The sequence below is a fragment of the Anser cygnoides genome, chromosome 9 (genome assembly GCF_040182565.1).
Source record: "Anser cygnoides isolate HZ-2024a breed goose chromosome 9, Taihu_goose_T2T_genome, whole genome shotgun sequence".
NCBI lineage: Eukaryota > Metazoa > Chordata > Aves > Anseriformes > Anatidae > Anser > Anser cygnoides.
The window spans coordinates 13560314-13585995 of record NC_089881.1 but is presented as its reverse complement, the minus strand read 5'-3'; the positions used below and the strand labels follow the sequence as shown (position 1 = coordinate 13585995).

Sequence of the window (25682 nt, the reverse complement as noted above, 5' to 3'; positions counted from 1 at the left end):
ATCCTGTCTAGCACTTTGCAAGTTGGGATTGCTGGGCCAACATGCTTACCTTTTGGGGCTGGCTATGTTTTTGCAGTAATACTTCCATATGTCAAAAGTAAGCACAGCAAGAACCTTATTTGAAAAGATACTGGGAGTTTGCCTCATCCAGAAAAGTAATGATCTAGCGTTGATTTAAAAAAAAAAATATTGTCCAAGCTGTTGTTTATGTTTACAGGAAAGCCTTTTTGCTTTCTAAGGAGAAATGATGACTTTTCAGTTCACTATACATCTTTGCAACTGTGCACAGCGTTTTAACCTGAAAAATAAAAGCAGCAGCTTTTTTTTTTTTTGTAAAAACTTTTTTCCAGTAGAATATTTCAGTCAGACTTAATCTGAGCGATTTATAGACTGCTTCTGTGGATTTATCTTGAAATGTTGATTATTATAGAATTGTCATGCAGAGCTCTTTTGCAGGTGGTTAATGCTGTAAGGCAGCATGGGAATGGTATGCTGCTTGCTGGAGCTGTGGCTTCCAGTTAGTGTTTCAAGGACTGATCAAGTCAATCATCTAACGTTATTTCTGCACTCAGTCTCACGTGGCTGTCAAACCCCCTAAGATCTTTCAAGAAGGTTATCTGAAGAATCCAACTACCTTTTTGCAGTGTAGATACATAACTACTGGTGGTTTTTTTCCCTTGTATATTGTGAGAAATTTTTTATAAAGTCGTTGTTCTTGGAAAACAAACAAAAAGCATAGCTGATATTCCTGAAGCACAGCTGTAGTTCTCAGTTCAGTTACTTTGGCCCAACTCCTGTTAAAGCTGTGAATTCATGTTACTAAGTAATAGCTGGCAGACTCGAACTCTAGAGGTATGAATTATACGCATGCTCTTCTGGAATTCTGTCCTGATGGAAGGAGAGTAGTAGCGATAGCCGCTGTCCTCAGGGCTTTTCCTGTTCTAGATCATCTTAGCACTGTGATGCTGTCAGCCTCGTACTGCACAAATATTCCAGAGGAACTATTTGCTTTATTTATCTGTCAGTGCATGCCCAGAGGTGTCATAAAAGGTTAATGCCACATCTGGTCTCCAGCTTTCTGCTGGTCAACTGATCTGGTTTTACTTGAAACTGCTCAGTTTGAAAAGGAGTAATTGTGCTCTAAATGCTACATATAGAAGTACTATGCAAATGTACTGACATGTAGTATACAGAAATAATAAACAGCTACATTTAATTCCTATCTCAGTCATTCTATTCACAAAAAGTTTGCAGGTGAAATAATTAATAAGCAGTTCAAAATCAAATTAGCAAACTCTAGCTATTTTTGTGAAGCATAAAAACTTAGAGAAGTTTTTTCTGTAAACTTCCATATAGTCTGTTCTGTAAAATGTGAGGATGTGAAGACATGGGCAGGTATGATTTGGCACAGCACGAATGTAAAGCTTTTTCTAGTCTCTTTGATAAATGCTTTTGCAGCTAGTTGCAGCTTTGTTATATTGTTGATTTCCTTAACGATAAGGCCGAGGTAACCATTTAATTTGAAAAAAGTGTGTGGTTACTATTTCCAGCAATTTGGATGTATTCCCCAGCATGCATACTGCAGAATTCGTTATCTGATTTCATGGCAAAATGAGCAGAGCAGGAGAGGTATTATGGGTAAGGCGTCTGCTAGGCTTACATGTCTGCCTACCTCTTTTCCTTTGCATCTCCAGCCTGTGTAGCAATGAGCCTATTTTAAGGTTGGTGATATTACATCTACTATTGACACTGCCAGGATTGAATACTCACCAAAAGAGAACCCAAAGTTAAAGGTTTCAACGTTCCATCAGTCTCACCAAAATACAAGCTGCCTGTTTCCTCCCCTCCTCCTAGTACAAGATTGCATGGTAAGGAAGGCGGTTAAGTTTATGGAAGAGGGGGAGGAGAACATGCTGTAGGAATGCTTGATTCCTGAAAGGACGTGTGTGATGGCCAGGGATGGCAGTCAGAAGGGGTGGTTGCTTCCTGTACAATGGCACAGCTGTGCCAAGGCGGCAAAGAATAGGTTTGTGTGTGTGTAAAGGACAAAGCTAACTTTTATGCTGTAATGCTCATTTTCAGATGGTGCTTAATGGTGCTGGTTTCTCTTGCTGCTACTGGAAGTCAGTCTCTCAACAGACCGTTTGGAAACTAGTTTTCTTTGTCTTAGCTTTGCCTGCACTATAGAACTCTGAAACTCATATGTGATTCTGTGATTGCAGCAGGCCTTCCCTTTCCAGTGTTATACCTGGCAAAACGCAGCCCTGGTACAGGGGATGTGACCGAGGAAAGACCAGGTGGCCATATGCCTTGGAAGTCTCATTGCTAGACTTTTTTTTTTTAAGCACTTGTAACTTTTCAGAGGTTTTCGTAAGTTGAAAACAGGCTTAAATATTTTTGGAACCAAGCAGAGGGTAGAGGGATGATAGTAGCTTGTAAATAATGCTACCCATTGATTTCTTGTTAATCACGTTATCCATGGCTATTAGGAGGAGGCAGACTTCTTACTACTCAACTTGAGCAGAGGTTTCTATCAACAAGTACATGATGGGATATTTATCTGATGTAATCAACATAGGTATGCTCAGGGAGAGACTGTTAAGTGTAAAGACCTTGCCCCTCAATGCTGTAATGCAAAACTGTTGTTTTTGCTCTGTCTGATCTGTATTCTGAAGGACTGATTGGCTTGTAAGCACACTCTCTTTGCTGTCAAGGTGAGTGAATTCAAGCTTCCCTTTCCCCCCTTCCCAATGCTAACTTTGCATTCTTGCTTTTGGGTCTCTGTTTCCCATTCTGTGTTAAAAGCAGCTACAGGAGGTGAGTAGAAAGCAAGAGGTGCTTCCACTTGACCCAGCTTCTGAGAGTTTGCAGATTTTTCTCTGGCCAAAATGGTTAGGAGCAAGCTTGCAAAGTTTCCTGCATGTTGGACATCTTACTTCCCTGATCCCTTTGATAGAATGATGTTTATTAAAATGTTACGTCTCATTAACTTTGTGAAAAGCAACTGCATTTATATATAGGAAGCCTGCCATTCTAAAAGTAACAACACATGAAAAAATGAAAAAACAGGGTATTCGTAAAAAGTTGTGGAACTTCGTTTAGCATAATAATTCAGGATAAATCGGAAGAAAACATCTGGTCCTTGACATTCATTCTATATTGTGACATTTTGCCAGTAGCAAAGAAATGAAGATTCAAGTTATAAGTTTTCAAAGGTAGCTTAATGAATAAATGGATTTCAGGTTCTGTCTCTGCAAACATGACACAATTTGGTTTGTACTTCCATTCTTTTTGAAAGTAACTGTAAGATCTTAAAAATAAAGAAACAAAACCCTGCTCATGTTGTTTAATGATGCTATTTGAGCAGTCTTTGTTTTTATACTTGTAAATATGTTTGGAGGTCATTGCATATCTGAAATCATAGAACTCTGAATTTTATCATGTGTGTCATGTAGATATGTACATGTGTGACTTCCTGCTGTGTACTTAGTACTCTGTATATCAAATTGCAAATAATTTGTACTTCATTCTTACTGCTGCAAAACATTAATATGTTGTCCTGTATTTTGGCAAACCATAAAGATGCAGAAGATTTAAAGGACTTGAAAACATTAAAAGGAAGCTATTGTTCAACAAACTGTAGCTTTCATTCATTCTGTAACTTTGTAATAAGTGCAAGATGTTGAAGGGAAAGGAGCCAAATATTAGTGTGGTCCTAAGAGACCAAAGAAATAATGGAGCTACGTAAATTTGTCATTCTTCTTTCATGATCACACTCAAATCTAAAATGTATGCAGATGTTATTCCTGTATAGATAGATTCAGCGTTTGTTGCTACTTTTGGTTTATTGAATATTACTAAATAGTTTCAGTAGTGTTTATAAGACAATGTTTTCCCTTTTAGTAGTGTGGTGTTGGTTTTTTTTGTTGTTGTTGTTTAAGTTAGCATGCTTTCAATTATTGCAGAACGTAAGGAATTATTAACGTAGTGGAGAGCCATTGCATTAGCAGGGTGGTCTTACCTTGTCAGTGCTGTGGGCTAGGTGCCAGCTCTGAGTCGCACACAGAAGCACAGTGGCAATAACGGTGACTTCCCTTCTACATCTGTGTGTCATTGCACTCACTTTTTTGACGTTGGTCTTTGAAGACAAGGGGGTTCAGCCAGAGTAGGCCCACTATATCTGAGCCTCTGCTGCACGGAGGTGTCTGGTGCTTAGATTAACTTTGGGGAAAATGGTTCCCACGCTACCATTGCAGTGTTGGAGACGTGGAAAGAAAGGAACACTGCATTTGGGTTGATTCATAATCCATTGAGCTGTAAGGTGCTTAGCCTGCTCCTGATGCTGCCATCTCAACCCAGTCGTTGCTTACAGAACAAGGATTTCAATATTTTGTGAAAGTCTGGAAGAACAGAGAGAAGGAAACTCTCTGTGCACAGCTGTCATGCTTGAATCCAGATTTTCTTGGAAAACTCCTGTCTGAGGAGTTTCTTTACTCTATACTATCATTTAAAGTCTGTTTGTTTTTTTCCCCAAACAAAACTTCAGGTGGTGGAAGACTAGAGGAAATCTTTGGGAAATGCTGGCACAGCTGTTTCAGACAGACTGATACAAGCCTCCTGAATCTGTTTTTCCCACTTCACCCTGTTTGCAGGTTTCTTTAGCAAAAACACTTGAATTATACAGCTTCTTCTGACATTATGATGGGCTGAATTGGGATTAAATCCTATTGAAGTCAGTGGTGTAGAAATTTAGCTTGTGGCTGGTTTGAGAGAAGTAAAGCATCCTTTACATCAGGGTGGATGCATTCCTGTCAGGGTCATAGAATATGTATGGGTTGGCAGGGAGCTGTCACTCAAAACCAAGCTATGCAGTGCTTGTGGTGAGTAAGCATGGATACCATACATGCGAAGCAATGTTTGTGTGTTACATTGAGCATAATAAATTTTTTAGTGTATGTGAATAGTAGGAACCAGACTGTAAGCCCAGAGAATGCAAACTGTTTAGCTGCTTGGCCTGGCAGCCTCTGTGCAGCAAAGCCACTGTGGCATCTTGTCGTAACTGGGCTTGTCTCCAGAAGCTGATTTTCAAACACCAGCTGTTCAGATGTGAAGTGTCCAGAGGTGAGCTCTATTTGATCAGTTGTGTTTGACTGTCACGGACTCTTCAGTGGTTATGTCAGCTATTTTGTGGGTGCATGATAAACAATCTGAACAGAGTTCTCCCCCTGGAAGGTGATGTTGCCTGATTTCATTAATGAGCTCCTGGTGTGTTAGTTCCAAATCCAAAGCTGGCTGTTGTTTGTCTCCCTGTAGCCTGAAATCAAAAAGCTGCTCTTGAAGAACATGAGAACAAATGTGGTTCTCTTCTTATTTATTTTAATACTAAATGAAGGCACGCTATATATCATGTCTTCCTCAAATTCTGGAGAATTTTGCTTGTGACTTATTTCTGCTCATAATCAATATATTTGCATGTTATGGTCCCTTGCTGTTGGTGGAGGGTTGAGATGAAAGGTTGTGAAAGACGATCAAATATTTATCTCCTTGGAGTGTGTTTAGGCTTAGGATACAGCTTTTTGTGAGTTCGAGGTTTGTTGTATTTGACAGCACAGATGAACGTCCTATTTCGGAGACAGTGGTAACTTTTGGTATCTAGAAACTGTACAAAGTACGATAGAAGTGCATTAGAAGTACATAATCACCTTTAAAACGAGATGCTAAGGTTGCCTTCTCTGCACGATCAGAATGTAAACCAACTTCAACTCCACGAAGCCATGTTATTTCTATCTAAGAACATGCAGCTGATCCAGTAATTTGATTCTCAAACATCTCTTAATGCCTTGTAACAAGAAAAAAAGACCTATAGATTTTCTTCTCAAAGATCGTTGTTAGAGTGCCTGCAAGCACAAGTCTATTTTTGTGTCTGACCAATGGTGATGAGGAAGTAAGTGACACAGTACAGATGTTTACACCACATCTACAATCAGCAGAGATGATTTTTGTACCATATGCCTGATGTTTTGGCTCTATTTGCAGGAGGAATTAAGTTATCTACAATCACAGTTCTGTTATGCAATGAAAAATAAATGACACTCTGAAATATTTTAATTCCATACTTGTGTCAGAATAATGCCGTTCTGTTTAATTGAACACATAATTTTGACAGTCAAGAGAGATTTGAAGATAAAGCTATGTGGTTTCGTAAGTGTCTACACTTATGGGCTATGTGGTTTCATAAGTGTCTACAACTTAGTATCCCAGGAGGCTCCTGAAATCTGTTTCCTTGGGATGTACGTCATCACTGACTGTTTTGCTCTCATCTTTCACTGGGGGCTGTTAATTCTCAGGAAATTGAGGATACTTGCAAATTCGTAAATGCATTTCACTTAGTCTTGTTCAGATAAGGAGATGGACAGTTGCAGTTCAGACTTGACAGAAGCGGACGGGAAGGGGCAAGAGCGTAAGATTAATATTGGCATTGTTGAAGAGAGTCCCTGCTTCCATTATGTAATGTAAACTGCACATCTGTAAGAGAAAAGGTATAAGTGAAGGAGGAAACCTCTAGGGCACTGTTTTCATGTTTTTAATATCCCCATTGCCTTTTCAGTATGATTAAAAGTAGTGGTTAGATTTCCCCTACAAATAAAAATAAACAAGTGATTTGGCAAACAAAAAATGTTGATAGTGCAGCAGCACACAGCTAACTGTGCTGTGGTTTAGGTTGTGTCGGTGTTTCCATCACGAATCCAGGTTGGAATTTTTAATGTAGCTGTAAAAATCTGTTTCATTCTGAAACTTGGCAAGGTGTTTCTCTGCCTGAGAATGAACTTTCTTGTTTTTAAATGGAAAGGTATCTGATTTCTTTAAATTCTAGGATTTTATGAGCACTTCAGAGCACTAGTTGTAATACTGGTGAGAACGCTAAAGTGGTTCTCAGGCAGAAGGAAGCAGCTCGTGGGAGGGGTGTGTGTGTGTAAAACATGGAGGATTTAATGTACGATGAAGTGTTGTGTATTATCTGTCTGGTTAAATCACCCATTGTGGTGAAGGGATTGTAATGCTCCTGATAACAAGCAAGTTAGTTGCCCAGAGAGATGTAATAGAGGAAGGCACTGAGCAGGCTTTTCTACTAAACTTTGTCAGTGCATGCTAATCTTGATTTACAGGATTGTGTCTGCTCCTTTGCCAAGCTGATCTTTGGGCGAAATCAGTTTGCATTACGTGGCGCTGAATCACGTGGTGATGTTCAGATGAATGCAGGGTAGGATTAGACTGAAAACCCATTATCTGGCCAGTCCTCGGGAGGTATAAAGTGATAGGCTTCCAGCCTCGACTGGAACTACTTGCCATCCAGAGAAGTGCAAGAATGATTTATGTCAGAGGCTTTTTGTTGTACAGCTTCCAAAGAAAACAGTCAGAATGGTTCAGATTACTGCCTTCTGTGTCCTTAAAATAATCTTGGGAATTGATTCCTTCCTTGCCTCTGTCTACAAGTTCTAGCACCTCCTGCAGTGTTTTGGGCAGATAACATTTACCTTTCCCAATTTGAAATGCATTAACAATTGCACTTCTTAAATTTTATTTTTTTGTAGGTCACTTGAAAGTGGTGTAGTCAAGTTCAGGAAAACAGTATTTCACTTATAATTTCATTTCAGTCTTAGTTCATAGAGGACTTGGTGTTGAGTCCTGCCTGACCACTGGCTGAAGCCCAGACCTAGCCAATGTTAACAGAGAATTTCTTCACATGGCATCTTTCCTTCATCCCTGAGTTGTTCTTTGTGGGAAGTGCATCTCAGCCATCCACTCGCAGCTCTGTGAAACAAAGACTTCAACTTCTGTTTGCATTCACATATCTTTTCATTGAGCTGCTGCCCAGCAGCTTTATCTGAAAGTTGCTTTTTGTCGACAAGACTGTAGGGCCTTCACTCTTTCTCCCATTGTTGATGTAGTATTTTGTAGCAGTAGATCATCTGGGATGAAAAGCTAATAATACTTAAGATGTGATTGTTATCAAGATGTTGCTTTCATTAAACTATTAAGTTATTAAATCATTTCAAACAGTTGTAGTTGAGAAGTACAAGTAATGAATGAGGATCATCATTTCTGTGCACTGATGAGATGTACGTGTTATTCTTTGACTTCTTCAGACTTCACTGCATCTTTATTACAGCTTTACAAGAAGTTTGAATTTTCACCGTGTTTTATTAAATGTGGATATTCTACCATTATTCATGCAGTCCAGTGCAGCAGTAGTGCTGAGATGGGTGTTTCACAGACCCCCTCCTGTTACCAGTTACTCCTGCCTTACAGTTCCAGAATTGCATAATTCTGCCTATTTGAGTATTTTTCTCTGCAGTTTTATAGGAACATATACAAGGCATTAAAAATGTTGTACCCCTCCCTGTGTGCTAGAAACCAACATCTGTTGTTGATGTAGAGGGATGTTTTGCTAATGTGTCTGGATGGGCTGTCCAAATGCAGAGGCAGTTACAAAAGCCATCTAGATAGATCTGTCTGTGGTAGCCCAGCATTGGCCAATAGAGTTTGAGTCAGGGTCTAGCCAGCCAGAATACAGTAAGAATTTGCTTAAGAAAATGCTTGTATATTACGAGTTGCTTTTATTAAGCACATGTAATATTTACCTGTCTTTTTAATCATGTTACCGATGAAAGCAGTGTTAACTATTAGTATATTCGTATTGCAGATTTTGTGCAACTCTTGGTGTCCCTGTTCAGGACAGTAAAGTTATGTGACTGAGATGTAGCTGCTGGCTATTAACATCAGACATCTTTCTTTCTCTCTCCCCTTCCCTTTTTTAGAGGCCTTTGAGTCCTTGCTTCGCTTAGCTGAAAACCGCACAAGTTCCCTTTTTGAGACAGCTTACAGACCTATGGCGAAAGAAGCAGCAGAGCCTGTTAAAAAGCTTTTTAGAGACATCTCTCTCTACATCCTGGGCGCAGAGACTACAGTGGAAGACGCAGTATTAAGATTCTTTGACAGTCTCTTTCCTCTTGTGTATAGTCGGCTAATAAACCCAGGAATTACAGATTTATCAGAGGACTATATAGAGTGTCTAAGACTTACGAGGCAAGACATAAATCCTTTTGGACGCTATTCTAAAAACATGGTTACAGAGCTGTCAAAATCTCTTTGGGCAAGTAGGATGCTCAGCCAGGCCCTCAGTCTGGGCATCGAAGTAATAAATACTACTGAACATGCAGTTCTCAGCAAGGAATGCAGCAGAGCTCTGGTGAAGATGCAGTACTGCCCTCATTGCCAGGGCTTGACGCTAATCAGACCCTGCGTCGGATATTGTCTCAATGTAATGAGGGGCTGCTTGGCCAGCGTGTCTGAACTGGATGCCCAATGGAGGGAGTATATCTCCACGCTGGAGTATCTGACAAATGAGATGGCTGCCTCTCATGACCTGGAAATCGCCCTGACAGGAATCCGGAACTCCATCAATGAAGCCATCCTGCATGCACAGCTGAATGGACCACAGCTCTCTGCTACGGTAAGTGGTCTCTAATTATTCCCTACTCCCATCTATAAGTTTCATTATTGGATGAATAAATATTTGAACAACTTGGTGTTGTCTTTGGATCAATTTTTATTTTTTCAGCCAGATCTTTTTTAATAGTTTGTGAAAATATTACTGATAATTATGATGGGGTTCAACAGAGTCTACACTGAAATGAAAGTGGGGAAAATGTTTGTTCCTTGAGAAGCAGCTTGGTAAAGCAGATAGCTCTGGCTTGTCTGCATAATTTTCTAAACAAAACAAGGGGAGTGCATTATACTTGATATCAACAGCGTATTTTCATACTCTAAAACCTCTGATCCTGGAACTCCAGGAGCAGTGTTCCCCTGGCGTGTGAATATTTGTAATGTGTGGGGGCTTTCCATGGGCAACAGTGTAAGGGCTTAGAAATGTGTTTCTAATTAAATGCAAAGAAATTAATATTTCGATAATTTTACAGTTGCTTCATTTGTGTGCTGACCATTGAGACATCAGGAAGGTAGTAGAGTTCTATAGTGAGTACACTCCTCCAATGAAAGTTGAAAAAAGATCATTGAAAAAAATAATTCTTTGTCAGCATTTACACAAGCAGAGGAACAAAATACATTTAAATGGTTCTATCTTTTGTACATGGTTGGTCTCATAAATAACAGTAGCATGTGACTGACAGGTGTTCTCTCAAGGTGTTGAAGATTAGACCAGAAATTACTGAAATGAGTAATGGTGCTGCTGGCATCATCTCTATGAAGTTCCACAGGACTGTCAATGCAAAAAATGTAGTAGTGTGGCCTTAGGCAGGAGAAAGACTAATCTGAAAAAAGAGATGCAGATAGATCCCCCTTTCTCAGGGAAGGAATTCTTGCAGAGAATAAATGAGAAGGAAATGCAGAGATCTATAAAGTTAATTCCTATGCTGAACTCTGGCCATCATAATATGTAAGAGGGGAAAAAATATAAAAAAAGAAGATGTAGCAGAGGGTGCTTTTAAACTAAGAAAATAGTTTACCAGGAGAAAATGCCTGCGTGTTTGTAACCTTCCAAGTTACCTAACGTCACATCTCTCTTCAATTTAGAAGAGCTGACAGAGGCAGATACTGACAATATAAAAAAAGTCTTTGTTTATCTAAACAAATAATTCCCCCCCCCACACACACACTTTTAGTAATTCGATAGAATTTTCACTGTGTATTTGGAGTTACCTTAGGCCTTGTTGCTTGATGTTCTCCTTTTCATCCATGACCCCTGTATCTGCTAGTTTGATATCTGAAGATAAACATGAAATATTAAGAAAAAATTTGTCAAATTTCTTGGCTACTGCACAATTGGCGTTGGAGCCTACGTGCATTGTAGGACAGATCTTGCTTGTGCTAATGTGTAGTTGGTAGCATCATAAAATATACTATAAAGCAGTGCTAGGCCTAGGATGCGTAATCAATAATAATCTCACATCTACTCTAATTTTCACTATCATGTTATTTATATGTGTGTCTAGAAAGGAAATGAAAATGAAAAATATTCTTAATTATTACCTATTAGTTTTATCTGACTATAGGTAGGTACCTCTTTAAATTGTCACACTATTTCATTATCGATTACACAGAAATAGGAATAAACTGAAGCTTCCTGGCTACTAACAGCCAAAATGGTCTGACAGGTATTTCTTGCAGTGTATGCAACTTAGGTAGCATATGCTACAAAATGCTAAAAGGTAATTCTGCATTGCATTTATAAGCCTCTTAATATAGTCTTATTTATTTTGCTGATGGAGTAGAATGCGTAATTCAGGTGAATATCAGATAATTACAGATGAAGTTAATGAGGGCATTGCTTCTAGCTGATTTTTGAAGCAGAATTACCTCTGAGGGATCTTTGACCATTAAAGATAATTGCTATTCAAATCACTTCACCTGGGTCTTTCTTGCTTCTCTTGTACTAACTTTAAACATTTTCTTTCTTCCAGTAAGAATGAATTCAGAGGGAGCTGTTGTGTTTGAAACTATTTTTTTCCCCAAAGTTCTTCATTTTCTCCCACTACTGAAATCTGTGCACACACACACAAAAAAAAAAGTTGGGTGTTGTTTGAGAGACTGCTCTGTAGGATAGCAAAGGACGTTTTCTGTTTGAAAATGAAAACTATATGCTAGTTTGTTATCCTCAGTCCGTAACTTTTTCAGATGTCAGATTTCTGCAGGTAAGATTATATTTTGAAGACAGAGCATGTTCTGTTATTTGAGCAAGCGTTTAGTCTGATATTGATTTAGAACTTTCCTGATTAGTTACAGAGGCTAACCATTATTTAGAAAATTGAACCTAATTAGGCTGTATTTCCTTCTCTGAAGAAATGGAAAGGAGTAGAATCTACAACTTTTCAGGATTTCCGTCTGTGAGATGGCTTCTTGGAATCTGGGCCTTGATTCTCAATTACACTTGTACCCTTTTGGTCTGCTCTCGCTTGGTTTTGTACCCAGGATTTTTGTACTTTTAGTATATAGTTTTACTTCTATGAAACTTTTTCCGAAAAATAAGATTTTTCTTCCCTTTGTAACAAAATAAAGATCTTTTCCTGTGCATGCAGTTCAGCTTCTGCAAAAATGGAAATGTTTAATGTATGTATAGTTTCCGTTACAAATGCTGTAATTGGTTTCATTCAATTATAAATAATCTATGGAAAACTCATTCAGGAAAGCAGAGCACTCCTAGTAATTTTCATTTATCCTGAGGCAGCCTTAATTAATGCACCTGCCCTTTTAGGAGACATTTTACAATTTTTTAATAGGCAATATGGCTAAAAATTAGAGTTTTTTTTTCTAGCTTGCTGTCTGCCTGGATGATAATGAATAATGAAAAGTTAGATTATGTTTTCTTTAAAACAGAGGGAAGGCTTGAAATAAACCAATAAAGTGCATAGTGGACTTTGCTCAAATGAGGTACAGTCAATTATTATAAAATTAAAAAAATAAATCCTATTTTATATGAAGAGCGCATGGCTTCAAGAGACTGGCCTCTGCTGATCTCCTCCATTAGAGCCACGAGAATTGCCTTATTTGCTGGGATAGCATGTGTGAAAGGTCACCTTTAAGATATTGATAATCTCTGCTCAGATTGCTGTGGATTGTGCCGTGCCGTTTGTTCAGGGATGCTGGCTTGCATCCAGCTTACTTAACCTAATGTGGGCCAGCCGCGGTCTGCAGCATCAGCAATCATAATCATTACTTTCTGGTTTGTCTGCTGCAATCTAATTGTCTTTCATATTGGTAGGAGCCCTGACTGCTTCTTGGTGCCAGATACAGAGACCAGGTTTGTTCCCCCTTCCTTATCATTTCTGAGTCTTTCTCCATGCTTTGTTTGCAGCTTTCTGTGTTTTAAATGCAGGTGTTGTTTTCTCATGTATTCAGTCTGCCATATTATGCTATAACCAAATGTTGTATTTGTGCATCATTCCTGTTTTCTTATTTTTATTCTAAGTGGAAATAAAATACCTTCAAGTAAAATGCAAGGAGGGGAGGCAGTTTTGAAATGCCTGCTGGTCTCTAGCACTTGGGGGAAGTTTACTCGCTTGGTTATTCATTACAAGCCAAATTCCCTCTCTCTCTTAGTAAAATATTGTAGTCCTTAAAATACAAAAGTTATGATTGTGGAAGCAGTAAAAACAAACATTTTAAAAATGCATAGGTCACTCCCTGTTCATCAGAGCACTAGATCATATGCTTAACCTGAAGTATCTCGTTTAAACCATTTTTTTTGGTGAAGGATGCTCTTGCACTTTGCGAGGGGGGGTCCCCTGTTGCTCACCAGCTGCTGTCGGTGCTCCCCGGACTGAGCTCCGTAAGGCGGCTTGCCTGGTGCTTGCGAGGCACTGAGGAGGTGGGCTTGCAGCGCTCCTCCAGCAAGCCGGGGGCATTCAAGGGGATAGGTAATAGGAACAGAAGAACATATGAGGTAGGGAAGATTTCTGTTGGATCAGAAGTAGAATCTGTCTGGCCATGCTAACTACAAATCTGCACCTCTGCTGATGTTGAGCAGATCCTGGTATTGCAGTTTTGGTTTTGCCTGGAGCTTGGTGGTCTTGCAGATGTGGCGCTGCTGACTTTTTATTGGTGTGGATCTGAAGGGCAGAGATGGTCTGTGGGATGGTGTCGTGCTGTATAGGCAGGTGCTGTGGAGTCAGCGTCCTGCTCAGGTACAGATTCCCTGTTATCTTTTGGCAGTCCGTGGTTACAAAGAGATTTGGTTCTCCTCCGTGCGATACAATATATGGCTTCCCAAGGTCAGAGGTCCAACAGCAGAATGTCCCTGTGTTCTGAGGTCCAACAGTAAAAGGGTGCTTCTTCCATTTACTAGATTATTTGAGCGTGTAAGATGCACTTTTGCCTGTGTTGGAAAGCTCTGTGGGTCCAGGTTCCCTGGCAGCTTCTGGAAATGGTGAATGGCTTTGCAGATATGCCCAGTGCTGCCTGGGCGGCTGGCGAAGACTCTATCAGCTGCAGTCTGGCAGGGGGTTGGAGCCAGGTGGTCTTTGAGGCCCTTCCAACCCAAGCCATCCCATAATTCGTCATTCTATACTTCTTCAGAATAGAAAAATACTGTACAGCTGAAGTTGCTGTGTGTCAGTGCTCCATTTATTAAAGGCAAGGTGGAGGCTATATTGTCAAAGAAAAAACATTTTATGGTCTGAATTCCACTTCAGCTCAATAGCATTTGAACACATAATTACCTGTTCTTAGTGCATTTCCCAGGTATTGCCATGCCTTATACTCTGCATGTGGCTCTTTGTGAAGCCTGCCTACATGGTGGGAAATGCAAAGTCTTGAGTGTTAGCAGGAACATTTGGAAGGTAGGAAGATGCATATTGTCCTGAAACTTGGTCTTCTTTCTGCATGTTCATCCAACATAAAGTACTCATCTTCTTACTAATGTTGTAATAGCTGAAAATGTTTCAAATAAAGAGAATGTAAAAAGCCACAGATCTAATATTTTCAGAATGTCTGTTTATACAAGGCAAAAGTCCACCACACAGTTTTTGGATTATAGGAAAAATAAAAGCAAAAGCTAATAAAGGACTTGATTGAGGGGGGACTGTAAAGCCTAGATATCATCAGAGATCAGGAATTAGGAGAAAGAAAAAAGATCTGTGCCTTGAGCCAGTTGAGTTCCTGGAAGCTAGCTTACTAATTAATGTGATGAAAATGACCAAAAAAAAAAAAGATACAAGAATAAACATTGGGAAAAGGAGCAGCACAGAGGCAGGAGAAACACAGGAAGTGAGGGGTATTTAAGATGCATGATGCTAGAAATTTTGGGAGTGTTAGGGAGAATAAAATGAGTGATTGGGAGAGAGAAAGGCTTGTCAAAATCCCAGAGTGATAAGTGGCAGTCTTTCCACAGGCTTTGAAGACATCAAGGATGATATTGAGAAGACATCCACTAAATACAGATTGTTTTTTAGAGGGGATTGGTTTAAGGATGTAATGAAAGAGAATCTGCTGGCTTTTTATGGCAGATCGTTCATGTGATGCATTGCTTCTGAGACACAAAACTTTAAAGAAGCAAGGGAAGCATGAGAACGTGATGAAAGCAGGGTCCCTACCAAGGAATGTTGGCCTTGATGGTGATGAAAAAAAGACAAAGGAGTTAGGCTTTCCATGCCTGCTCAACTGCTTCTTCTTCAGTCATTTGCAATTAGGGATGTAATTAGGAGCTGGGGAGGCACTGTGCATACAGAAACAGCAAATTAGAACTTAGAGTGGTTTTAGACTTACTTAAAAAAAAAAAAAAAGTACAGGTTGACGATTGGTCTTGGCTGGTCTATCAATCTCCTATCATCAGTGTTTTTAAAACCTTACTCGTGTTGCAAGGCAGGCAGCATGTAGTCATGAAATGCATGCACAGCACTCTCCACTGTTGTCTAAACTTGTCTCCCTGAAGCCACTTTAAAATGGATTTCTCTTACTGTTTATATTACATCATGGTTAGTGTTTTGATTTTGAAACTGATCTTGTTGACCATAATATGGTGTTTAGCGCTGAGGAAAGTGGTTGCTCTGCAGGTGAGTTCAGGCTTATAGTTATCTGAGGTATTTAACCTATAGGTGGGTAAGAGTGGGAATGCTGGCAGAGTTGAAGAGAGCAGCTGGGAGTCTAATAACAAGAAGGAAAAGGCTGAGTTTATAGAAGCACTGAAAGAGTGACTAATAATTAAGTCTTGCAATATTCTTATGAAATAGCTGTATATTGGTGTCATATCTTGGAAAAAATGGAGACAGTAGTACTAAGTCAGAGGTAGAACCAGATTTTTTTTAAAATTTATTATTTTTTTTTCCAGTTATTAGTTCTATACTCCAGCACCTCACTTTTCCAGAGATCTGAGGGTGTACTATCAGTGCCCTTTACAGGCACATATGATGCACCTCAGCACATGTTCTTGGCTAACTGGAAGATACAAAGGTGTGTGTATACCTTTGGTACTGAAGAAGTAAGCTATATAGACATTTGTTAGGTGTGGTTTATGGATGGAAAGAGGCATCTGCCTGTGAAAGAACACACTTGTATCCTGAAATGCCCACATTACTGCAGTGGGCTTGAGCCAAAACTTCCTGAGAGGGGAAAAACATTTGAAAACAAAATGAAAATGTTGCTGTAATTTTTTTGGTATAAATTCATCAATGTATGGAAGGCTTAGGAAAAATAATTGAGGTGGTCTGAAATCATTAGGAATAAATTAGAAAAAAACAAACCTGAGAAACAAAAGACACAAGATGTGTTTAAATGGTCACCTTTAGGAAAATAAAAACTTAGTGTGGGAAAAGACTGCCAAACTTAAAGCAGCAGGAGATTGATGCACACTAACCTTACAAATTGGAAAAGGAAATGGCAGTAATATGAACAAAATAACTTGGTGCTGAGTAAGTTCACAGCAACAGTTTCTGCCAGCTAGTAATGAACTACTTGATTAGAGATCAGTGTCATAAGACACTCCTGGAGACTTTGGAGAGCACTCAGAGCTGAACTTGGGTGCTTCCTTCCTGCAAGTTTTCCAGTTCAAGTGATCAACACCACCTATCAATAAGCATAAGGACCAAACTTAGCAGAGATAAGAGCGGTATATTCAGTGCCTTAGTATGCTGAAAATACCTGTGAAAATGTACATGGAAAGCTATGCTTGTGAAATATTTGCACTAGAAGTGGTACATAAAATGTCATTTTACTTTTTCTTAAACACTTGTTACCACTAAATCTCCTCTGAAAAGAGAAAATGGAGAAAATGCTTAGCTATGATGAGGTCTGCAGATGATCTTGTAGGAGCCTGAGGGGCTGCCCTCTTGAAGCTGTCTAGTTTGGTAGTACTTCTTGCAGATGTGATCTTGAAGACACAGAATCACTTATGCTGAAGGCATGACGTTGTGCATTTTGTTGTTATGAACCAGAGTTACGTGAGTGTACATCAGATTCAAATCCTTTGTGAATAAGGGACAGAAGGAGACCTTTTGGAAACCTGGTGAATTGCACCGAGGGCGCATCTTGTAACATAATTACCAATTTTGTTCAAAAGGTAAAGAATTCTTTTAACAGTGTAGGACATACAGAAATACCTATTTCAAAATTTTGATGTGTTTCTCTTGAGCTACGTACTTATCAAGAGATTGCTCTTGTCTTATGGTCAGTCAGGAATGAATTTTTAAAAAATGAGCTGTAGAACTATGTATCTGGAGCCCACTGAATTTCACAGAGTATAAACATCTAGTTCTTGTAGTCAGCTTTGTAAGTTTTGCCCTGTGCTATTTGCTTGACTTAAAAGCATTTTGACACTTGAGTACTGAAGAAGTATTTCTGGAAATAATCATCTAAATTGTTTAATGCATTTGCCTAGTTCCCATCTGTTAGAAAAGTCCTCTGGAGAATTGGAGTTCGTAGTCTTGAACAGCTCTTAAAGAGGATGTAAGGAGCTTTGCGGCCTGTGTTGGCTAATGACAGTTGTCCTCCATGCAGGTGTTAGATAGCAAGGAATAGCATGATCTCCAGGTGTAAAGCATCATCTCATCAGTAGTGATGGAATGGCTTGAAATTTGATATTTACCCAGAAAATGTCACTACAAAGTAAGTTAAATTGAAACATGTTTCCAAAGTCTAAACTATGATGAATCAGAGCAGGAATAAAACCCCCTGTATAATTACAGTTGAGTTGGTCTGAGACGTGTGGGTACTGGGTGTTATCCAGCTGTCATGTTATTTGACTAAACACACAGCCAAGAATTTGGTTTTCCATAAATTTTTAGCCTTGTTTGCTTTTGCAGAAAATTTTCATTGAGTTGGATGTAGGTATCTCCTCATATCCAAAGGTGTTCTGTCACAAGTTGCACTTTACCTCCTGACTGACAGCTGACTTGCTGATACGCTATTGGCAAGTCCTTTATCTGTACTAAAATAAAAAGCGCTTCTCTGCTGCACAGAGCAGTATTCAAGTTCTACTTTTCATTCCTTAGATCTTACATTTTGTGTAAACATGTAACCTAAAAGATTTATGTTAAACGTTCTTATCAGTGGAATTGATGGATGTAGCTTTTAACCAGCTTTTGGTTTGAAAACGGCTTTGACTATGATTAACCAGATGTGATTAATGATTGTGGTCAGTGTTTTGGAGCTTATAGTGATTTGGGGTTGCTGCCTTCTGACAAAGACTTCTGTCTTTGAGAGGGATCATGGCACCATTCTTTAATTTACAGCCATGGTATGGTTGTTTGGTCTAGTTTTATTGTCAAAGTATTTATGGAAAACACACCAGGTATTTATGTGTGTGGGTTTGCAGTCCCAGAAATGTGAAGCTAGAATATAGGTGAATGTTTTCAGGAAATTTTGCATGCATGCATCATCAAAACAGATAAAATGCTACAGGAGTCTGGTGTTTAATCTAAGTTGTGGGGTGTATCTTAATGTATGGTGTATCGCCAGTAAGTTGCCCAAATGTAGAGAGTAAGGACAGCTTAAATGTAAAGCCAAGAAATAGTAACCTGCTTTTAGAGCAAGAGGCCTAAACAAGGTAGTAAATACATATTTGTATGTATATACATATATATTATTCATTATGCCTTTTGCCTATCATCTTTGTTTAGGGGACATAATTTAAAAAAAAACTCCTAATGCATTTCTGAAAGGTACATTTTATTTCTTTAAGCCATTGATACTGGTTGTAAATATATGCTTAAAAGTACACATTTGTTGAGGCAAATGCCCTTGGCCATTGCAGGATTGTGAAGCCTTGCCCCTCTGATGCTAAGCACTATGATCAATAACACAAGTGTATGCAACCATGTGCACACATTACTCTGCACACACATACACTTGTTTTTCTTCTCTCCTTCAGATAGATGAAGCTGCATCTTTTTTAGGGTGTGGATAATCAACTTGGTTCTAAAACTCTACTCCATGTAGCACTTATTTTTGAGTAAGAATGAGCATGTTAATTCTACTATTGATTCAAATTTAGTTCTTCTCACTGAGAGCTTTGTATCTGTGTGATGTAACCAGTGTTTCTCAAAACATCTGCTTTGTTTCATTATTATTTTTTTTGCCAAACTGAGGCTCTGATACTTTTCAGCACTTTCTGGTTGCATGAGAATTAGTTTCTAGGAATTACACAGCCAAGAGTAATTTTAATAAAATAATAATTTTAAAAAGTCCTATGTAAAATGTATGGTCAGTCTGATGATCGTTTTCACCCCTGAAGCTGCAAGTGCGGAAAAGTGTGCCCTAGGTCACAAAGTCTGCGTCCTGTTTGACTTTTAACTTGCTGCTGTATGAAGAGGCGGGTGTGCCTGTGTCTGTCAGATGGTAGGATATGAGCTACATGATGGAAGTTCTACTGAAGCCGTAATCATAAACCTGCCAAGGTAACACAGCCATAATTTCACCAAGCACTCTGTATCTTACTGGGAATATGATGTTGGTGTCAGCACTTCACCATTATTACAGTTGAAGGATGAAGGACATAAATATGGTAAGAGTCCAAGATTTTGCTTGAAGCACAGTACTGAACAAGACAATCAGTGCTTGGGATAATATTTATGGAAATGATGGTACTCAGGATGACAGATGATGTGCTTAGTGTTTCAACAACAGTTGCATACACTTCATTCTCCGTTTTTACTTTTTTCTTCCTTCTATTCTGTGCACCTATCATAAGTCTCCATAAACTGTAAAATATCTACTGAAATTGAATGTTATTTTCTATTACAGAATTGATGTGAAGTACAAAAGAAAAATCAGATACTCAGATTTTCTTATGGACCTGACTTCCGGTACTGCTTTTTATTAAATGTGCTGGAATTTGTAGTTGCGGTGCTTTGAAATCTTGGCACTTCTGCTTGTTGTGGTTAATTTTTGGTCTTAGAAATTAACAAGGCATCAAATGATGAAGTTAGAGTGTTGCTGGGTTGGGGTCCAGTCCCTGGTAAAAAATGCAGCTCTAGCATATTGGCAGCTAGACTGCTTGTTATTCATTGTAAGGCGTCTAGCTATGGGAGTGTTAGATGTTTGACAGCATTGAATAGATTCCAGTCAGCCATACAAACTACCTCCAGTGAAGTGGAAAGGACCATAAAATTGTTTTAGCAACAGCTAATTCTCTTGAGTCTTTTAAGGTTTTTTTTCCCCCTTTTTTTCTTTAACTGTTTGGTTGCCAGTAGAAGACTTGTCAATTTAAACAGTAAATGTTCCCAGATTCATTTCACGTTTTTAAGATTAGTTGCGTAAGCTTTTCACTAATTCTGAATTCAGCAGTTTAAATTTTGGAGGGGAGAAAAAAGTATATATTTAACAATGGTACTTTTCTTTGAATAGAAAAAGAAGCTTTTACAGCATTGGTTGTTAAAATATTTTTCTGCTAATTAATTCAAGTTCTATTTTTATCAACAAGACATTTGAGTGCTAGTCTATCGACTTGTAGGGAAATAGATCTAGCTTCATGTCCCTGCTCATCTTTTAGCTGTTGAAATGTTGCACAAGCTCAGTGCTTATTTTACAAGCAGCTTGGGGCTTATTTTACAAGCACCTTGACTTTTTAGACCTGTAAGGAGCTTTTTTTCCTCCTGAACAGTTCAGACTCTGGGTTCAGTGTTTGAAAACTCAAAAATGTGTCCTGTCAAATGTTTCATAAGAGAAGATCTGTTTGCTTTATAATGTACCGTATGTAGTTCAGTCTTCTTCAAGAAGGAGTCTTGAATGCAAAGCATTTAAGTAGTCTGGGAGACACTATGGCAGTAGATTTGGAAGAAGCCTTAAAAATTGTGGCTTTTGGATTGCAAGGGGAGGGTGGAAAATGTTATAGCTTCATGGACTTAAAGAACCAAGAGCCTGGTTAAAAGAGGCTCAATGTTTACCATTTGTCTGAGTGCAAGGCTTAACTCTGCTGACAGTAGATGGGCAATTGAGATTGGAATGATGAGCAAGTTACACCTGCTGTCATGAAACAGGCTGCCTCCTGTGGAGAACTCCTGCTGTACACTGGGAAAAACGTTTGATCCAACTGAGTGCAAGCTGTTCTTTTTTTCCTACTTGCATCTTTTTCTCAAGAATGACTTAGGTCAACATTAACTCAAATAACTGAGATAAAATTGTCATTACCAGCATTTGACCTTAAAGTAAAAAATACCAGCTGTGGCTTGGAAGGCATCAGGCAGTCAGCAGTGTCAGCACATGGGGCTGCACTGCATCAGGGCTAACATTGCCAGCTTGTGTGAAGAAACCCAGGAGATAATTTGGAAACAGGAACCCCGTGACACTCCCTTCTTCTATAGCGAAGTGAGGTGAGAGTCGCTGGTTATTTTATTATGGTTCTATAACTTCGGTTAATTGTAATGAAGCTTTATTTTAAAGTGAATTTTATTCTTCCTGTCCATCTTCTTGTCCACAACACAAAACGATTTTGTTTCACAGAATTTTTCTCTGGTCTTGCGGCTTAGTCTGTGAACTCTAGCTACCTCATCTGGCAGGAGGCAGTAGGAAAATACGATGTACAAGAACACAACTGGAGGAGCAGAGTGCTGTTTGGATAGTGAAGAGGGAACTGGGGCGTTTCCATCCATCCGTGTACCCCTACTGAAGGATGCTTCAGCTTGCCTGCATGATGCAGCAGTAGTCAAAGACATGCACATACTCGTTGGAAAATCCATTAGTCCTTTTCAGGAAGATATCCATGCTTTCTGTCTTTGGTTTTCTTTATGATTTAGTCAATACTTTCTGTTAAAGGCTTCACTAATAAGATGGTTGGATTCGAACCACCCAATATATGGAGTATATCGGTGATTCTCCTTTTGTTGTCACTTGCTACAACATTTAAATGTCATGTTTGTTTTTTTTTTTTATGCATCTTTTTTCCCCTCTAATAAGCACATGTAATGTTTTCTTTTGTGGAAACAAAAGAAAAGAATCTTTTCTACTTGCTAGGACACTTGTATGTATATGTAACACCAGACCAGGGACATGAAATGTTTAGTGAATTTTTATCTACTGATTTTTTTTTTAAGTGTGATGAATTTTTATCTACTGATTGATTTACTTTTTCAGTACAGAAAGTTGGAACTCTGTTGCTAGCAGCAGACTCGAGAACAAATGTTTCCAAACGAGAGGGACTGAAGCAAGTCAGAGAAGGATGGTGTGGTGCCAGCTGCCTGCTGAGCTGTGGGCTGTCCCCCACCTCAGTGGGACGGGGGGAGAAATCATGACGAAGAAGCTCGTGGGCTGAGATAGAGGCAGGGAGATCCCTTTACAGTTACAGTCATGGGTAAAGCAGACTTGACTTGGGTAAAAGTTGCATTTCCCCTCAGAACCGTCAGATGGTGATAGAAGGCCCGCCTCGCCCTGCCACCTGGCTTCCCGGGACCGGCTGGAACCTTCTGGAATCTTGTGGAACCTTGTGGAATGCTGTGGGAGCCCCGTGTGGGCCCAGGCAGCCCCGCCCTCCCCTCACAGAGAGCCTGTGGCTGCCTGCCGGCACCTGGACACAGGTACCCCAGCGGGTCTGTGCGGGGAGGAGAGGCTGCCTGGAGGCAAGGACCAGCTCTTGCAGGGAGCGTGAGGATCAGGGAGCAGTTAAACACAGCAGATGTCCAAAACCAGTAAGCTGACTTTGAGAAAAACCATGATTTGTGACAGGAATTGATGGTTTGTATTTCTGAATTGGTGGGCAGTGACAGAGAGGAGGGGGAAGAGGGCTGAAGTAGTACTCGAGGCAGTGAATATCATACGGTATTCCACATAATGTGAAGACTAAAGAAATCTTCAAAAGAAAATGAAAGATCTTACTGTAAGTGGAAAATGTCACTTGGGTCTGATCGCATTTTTATAAGCACAGACTTAATCACAGCTGGAATGGAACAAGTGGCTTGGGGAGAATTTCATTTTGTACAGAAAGGAGGAAGAAAAACAAAGATTTCAGAAGAATATGAAGTCAAAGGGAGGCAAACCAATGAGGAAGGTATGTAAGAAATTGAGACAAAAGATATGGAAAAGAGCTAGAAAACCAATTGTGGGGAAAATTATTTGAAGAATAAACACTGGAATATATATTAAGGCAGAAGAAATTTTGCTCCTGGTCTGGATAGTGGGTATGGGCAGCTAGCAGTGTGCTGGCTGGCCTGACAAGCCCCTGGCCACTGAGCAATACAAGCTGCTTTCCGGTGGGTTACCCTGAAAAATGCAGGTTTGTTATGATGTGGGTGTCATGAGTCAGCCCCAGAAGCAGCATGGCTCTGCTTACAGGTCTTCTCAGCCAGGCTTAGCAACTTGAATGGTGTCACATGGTGCAGATTTTTTTTTTCATTTCTTAAATCTGCTCTCACAGAGGCGCAGAACAACATCGCTTATGGGCCCAGCTCTGGCCAGCGGTGGGCCCCTTACCTAACATGGTGCAGCTTCTGGATTCTGCTCACAGAAGTTACCCCTATGGCCCCCTGCTACCCAAACCTTGCCACGTAAACCCACTACAGCAGACTTCTCTGGAGTAAGCTTCCAGTTATTATATTCTTGTTATTTGCTTCCCTTTTTGTTACTTTGGGGGGTGGGGGTGGTAGGAGAGAAGGGAGGGAGTGTTACCAACATCATTATCCTCTTTTCTTAGTCCTAGTTTGCCCTGTTTGAGTAATTGCACTGTCCCAAGCTAGTTTGGACTTATTTTGCCTATGGTAGAGGAGGTGCAAATGGACTAATGTATCTGTGAGTTCCCCTGAGTGGTCAGTCTAACCTTCTTAGGGATGCAGCTGCCTACTGCTGATAGTCAAGGAAGGAGCAGTGTGTGTATGGCAGCAGCACACCCTTCCAGTCCCATGGTAGTGGCAGTAATCAGTTGTGATCTTCAGGACTTTCACTGAAGCTCTTTTGCTGTGCTTGCCCTTGCCCTGCCTCTTCTCCCTTTATTTGGTTCAGAGTATTTTACAAAAACAAACAAAACAAACAAAAAACAACAACACAAACCACTGCATTTTTGCAAGGCATACAATGTATGTCTTGTATTAGCTCTAATCGTATCTTCAATCATTAAGTATATATTAATTGTAGTTCTTCTGTGGTCTAAGCTTGTCTGGGATACTCCCTCATTTCTGAGGCTTCATCCTTGATGGAATTAAGAATGGGAACAATTAGCTTTTTGCAGGATCAGGCCAGGAAGCTGCTTCATTGATAGACTTTTAATTTCAAAGCTTAGTTCTTGACAAGTTAAACTGACATTTCTCATGGTCTGGAAAAAAATAAAAGGTTTGTTCATCAGAGTTAAATATGAAAATACATTATCCACAATTCCACTTTGAGACCATGTGTTGTGACCCAGGTTTTCCAACTCATAAGAAATTTAACGCGCATTTAAAAGCCTTTTTACATTCTTCCCCACTGTATCCAAACCCATGGGTGATTTTTCCTTTTTTTATAGCTGCTCTAAAGTATTACTCTGCTTTTTTTGGCATCTTAGGCTCCAAGATGTATTAAAACGAGGGAAGACAGCATCTGAGTTTTTCAGAGCAGGGTTAAGTCCAAAATCTTTTTCTATTCTTCTTTGAAACTCAATTTTTTTTTTTTTAGTGTTGAGTGTCATGACAGCACTGTGGAGTGGCTAGAGAATGTGTACTGACTTGTGGGCTAGGTCCTAGCTAGTATAAGTCTTGTAAATTTAAGTACAGTAATGGCAATTCGTGCCAGCTGAGTGTTTGTCCTACACAGGTCATCTGCATGTGCTTTCAGCCTCTCTAACTATTACAACGGAATTGCAAGTGCTTGAGCTAAGCATGAAGAAATAATATATACAGCAAACTCGGCACAGTGAGGCTCGCCTGGAAGAGAATCTGACTTCCAAGCCCTGCTGACCCACTGTAGAAATGACTCTAGTGTGTCACAAATCGCAGCGTCACTGTTGGCTAAGAGTTTGGATGTATATGCCAAACCTAGCTCATGTTCAGAAATAAACATGTCCTGATCTGAATGTTGTCCCTTGAATGTTGTTCATCCTTGTGCAGAAAAGGAAGTAAGCTGCTTTCTGCTTGGAGTTGTCTTAGGTTTATATTGTCAAATATTTTGGTGCATGGAAAACCTGCAAGAGACGTTGGGAAAACTGTCAAATTTGGGCTTTTAAGTTGTATATAAAATATGCCTCGGTTCAGTGTTTTCAGTGGGATCTGTGATTGACTAGCAGGACTTGAAATTGCAGGCCTACTTTTTCAGTGCAGAAGAATTTAATCGACCTTCTGTTTTGCTTTTCTAGTTCTCTAATACATTGTCCTCCTGCGGTTCATGGCATTGAAAGCTGGATGTTTTCCACAGGTAGTACAGAAGACATTGTGTGAAATCACATGGTGCTAGAGGTGGAAGAGATCCCAAGAGGCCATTTAGTCCAGCTTTCTCTGCTCTAAGGCAGGATCAGCTGTTTGAGTTGTTTAGGTACATCTCTAACAGACTGCAGTAGTACTTACGGAAAGCTGTTGCCAACTAATCAGGAACAGTTACTTTGTTTTGTATTTCTGCCCGTTCTTGTTATGTCTACCTCTTCCAGTCCATCTAAGAAAATTTGACAATCAGACTTAAAATACAGGACAGAGCTGGTAACATCACTTAGTAGTTTTTGCATTTATGTAAGTAGCACTTACAGCCCTCTCCTTTCATATACCCCTTTCAGGCCTGGTGACTGA

The 25682-nt window shown here is 39.6% G+C and overlaps 1 protein-coding gene across 11 annotated transcripts in view; it reads left to right on the top strand.

Annotated features, from left to right (window-relative positions):
* The window catches only part of LOC106039183 (glypican-5-like), a 425024-nt gene that overhangs the window by 126021 nt on the left and 273321 nt on the right, over positions 1-25682 (top strand). For all 11 annotated transcript variants that reach the window (XR_007168470.2, XR_010833633.1, XM_048077284.2 and 8 more), the window contains exon 3: positions 8820-9514. Coding sequence is in view for 9 of the 11 variants with exons in the window: in XM_048077284.2 (XP_047933241.2) it covers positions 8820-9514 (695 nt within the window). In the remaining 2 variants the exon portion in view is untranslated. The remainder of the gene's footprint in view (positions 1-8819; positions 9515-25682) is intronic.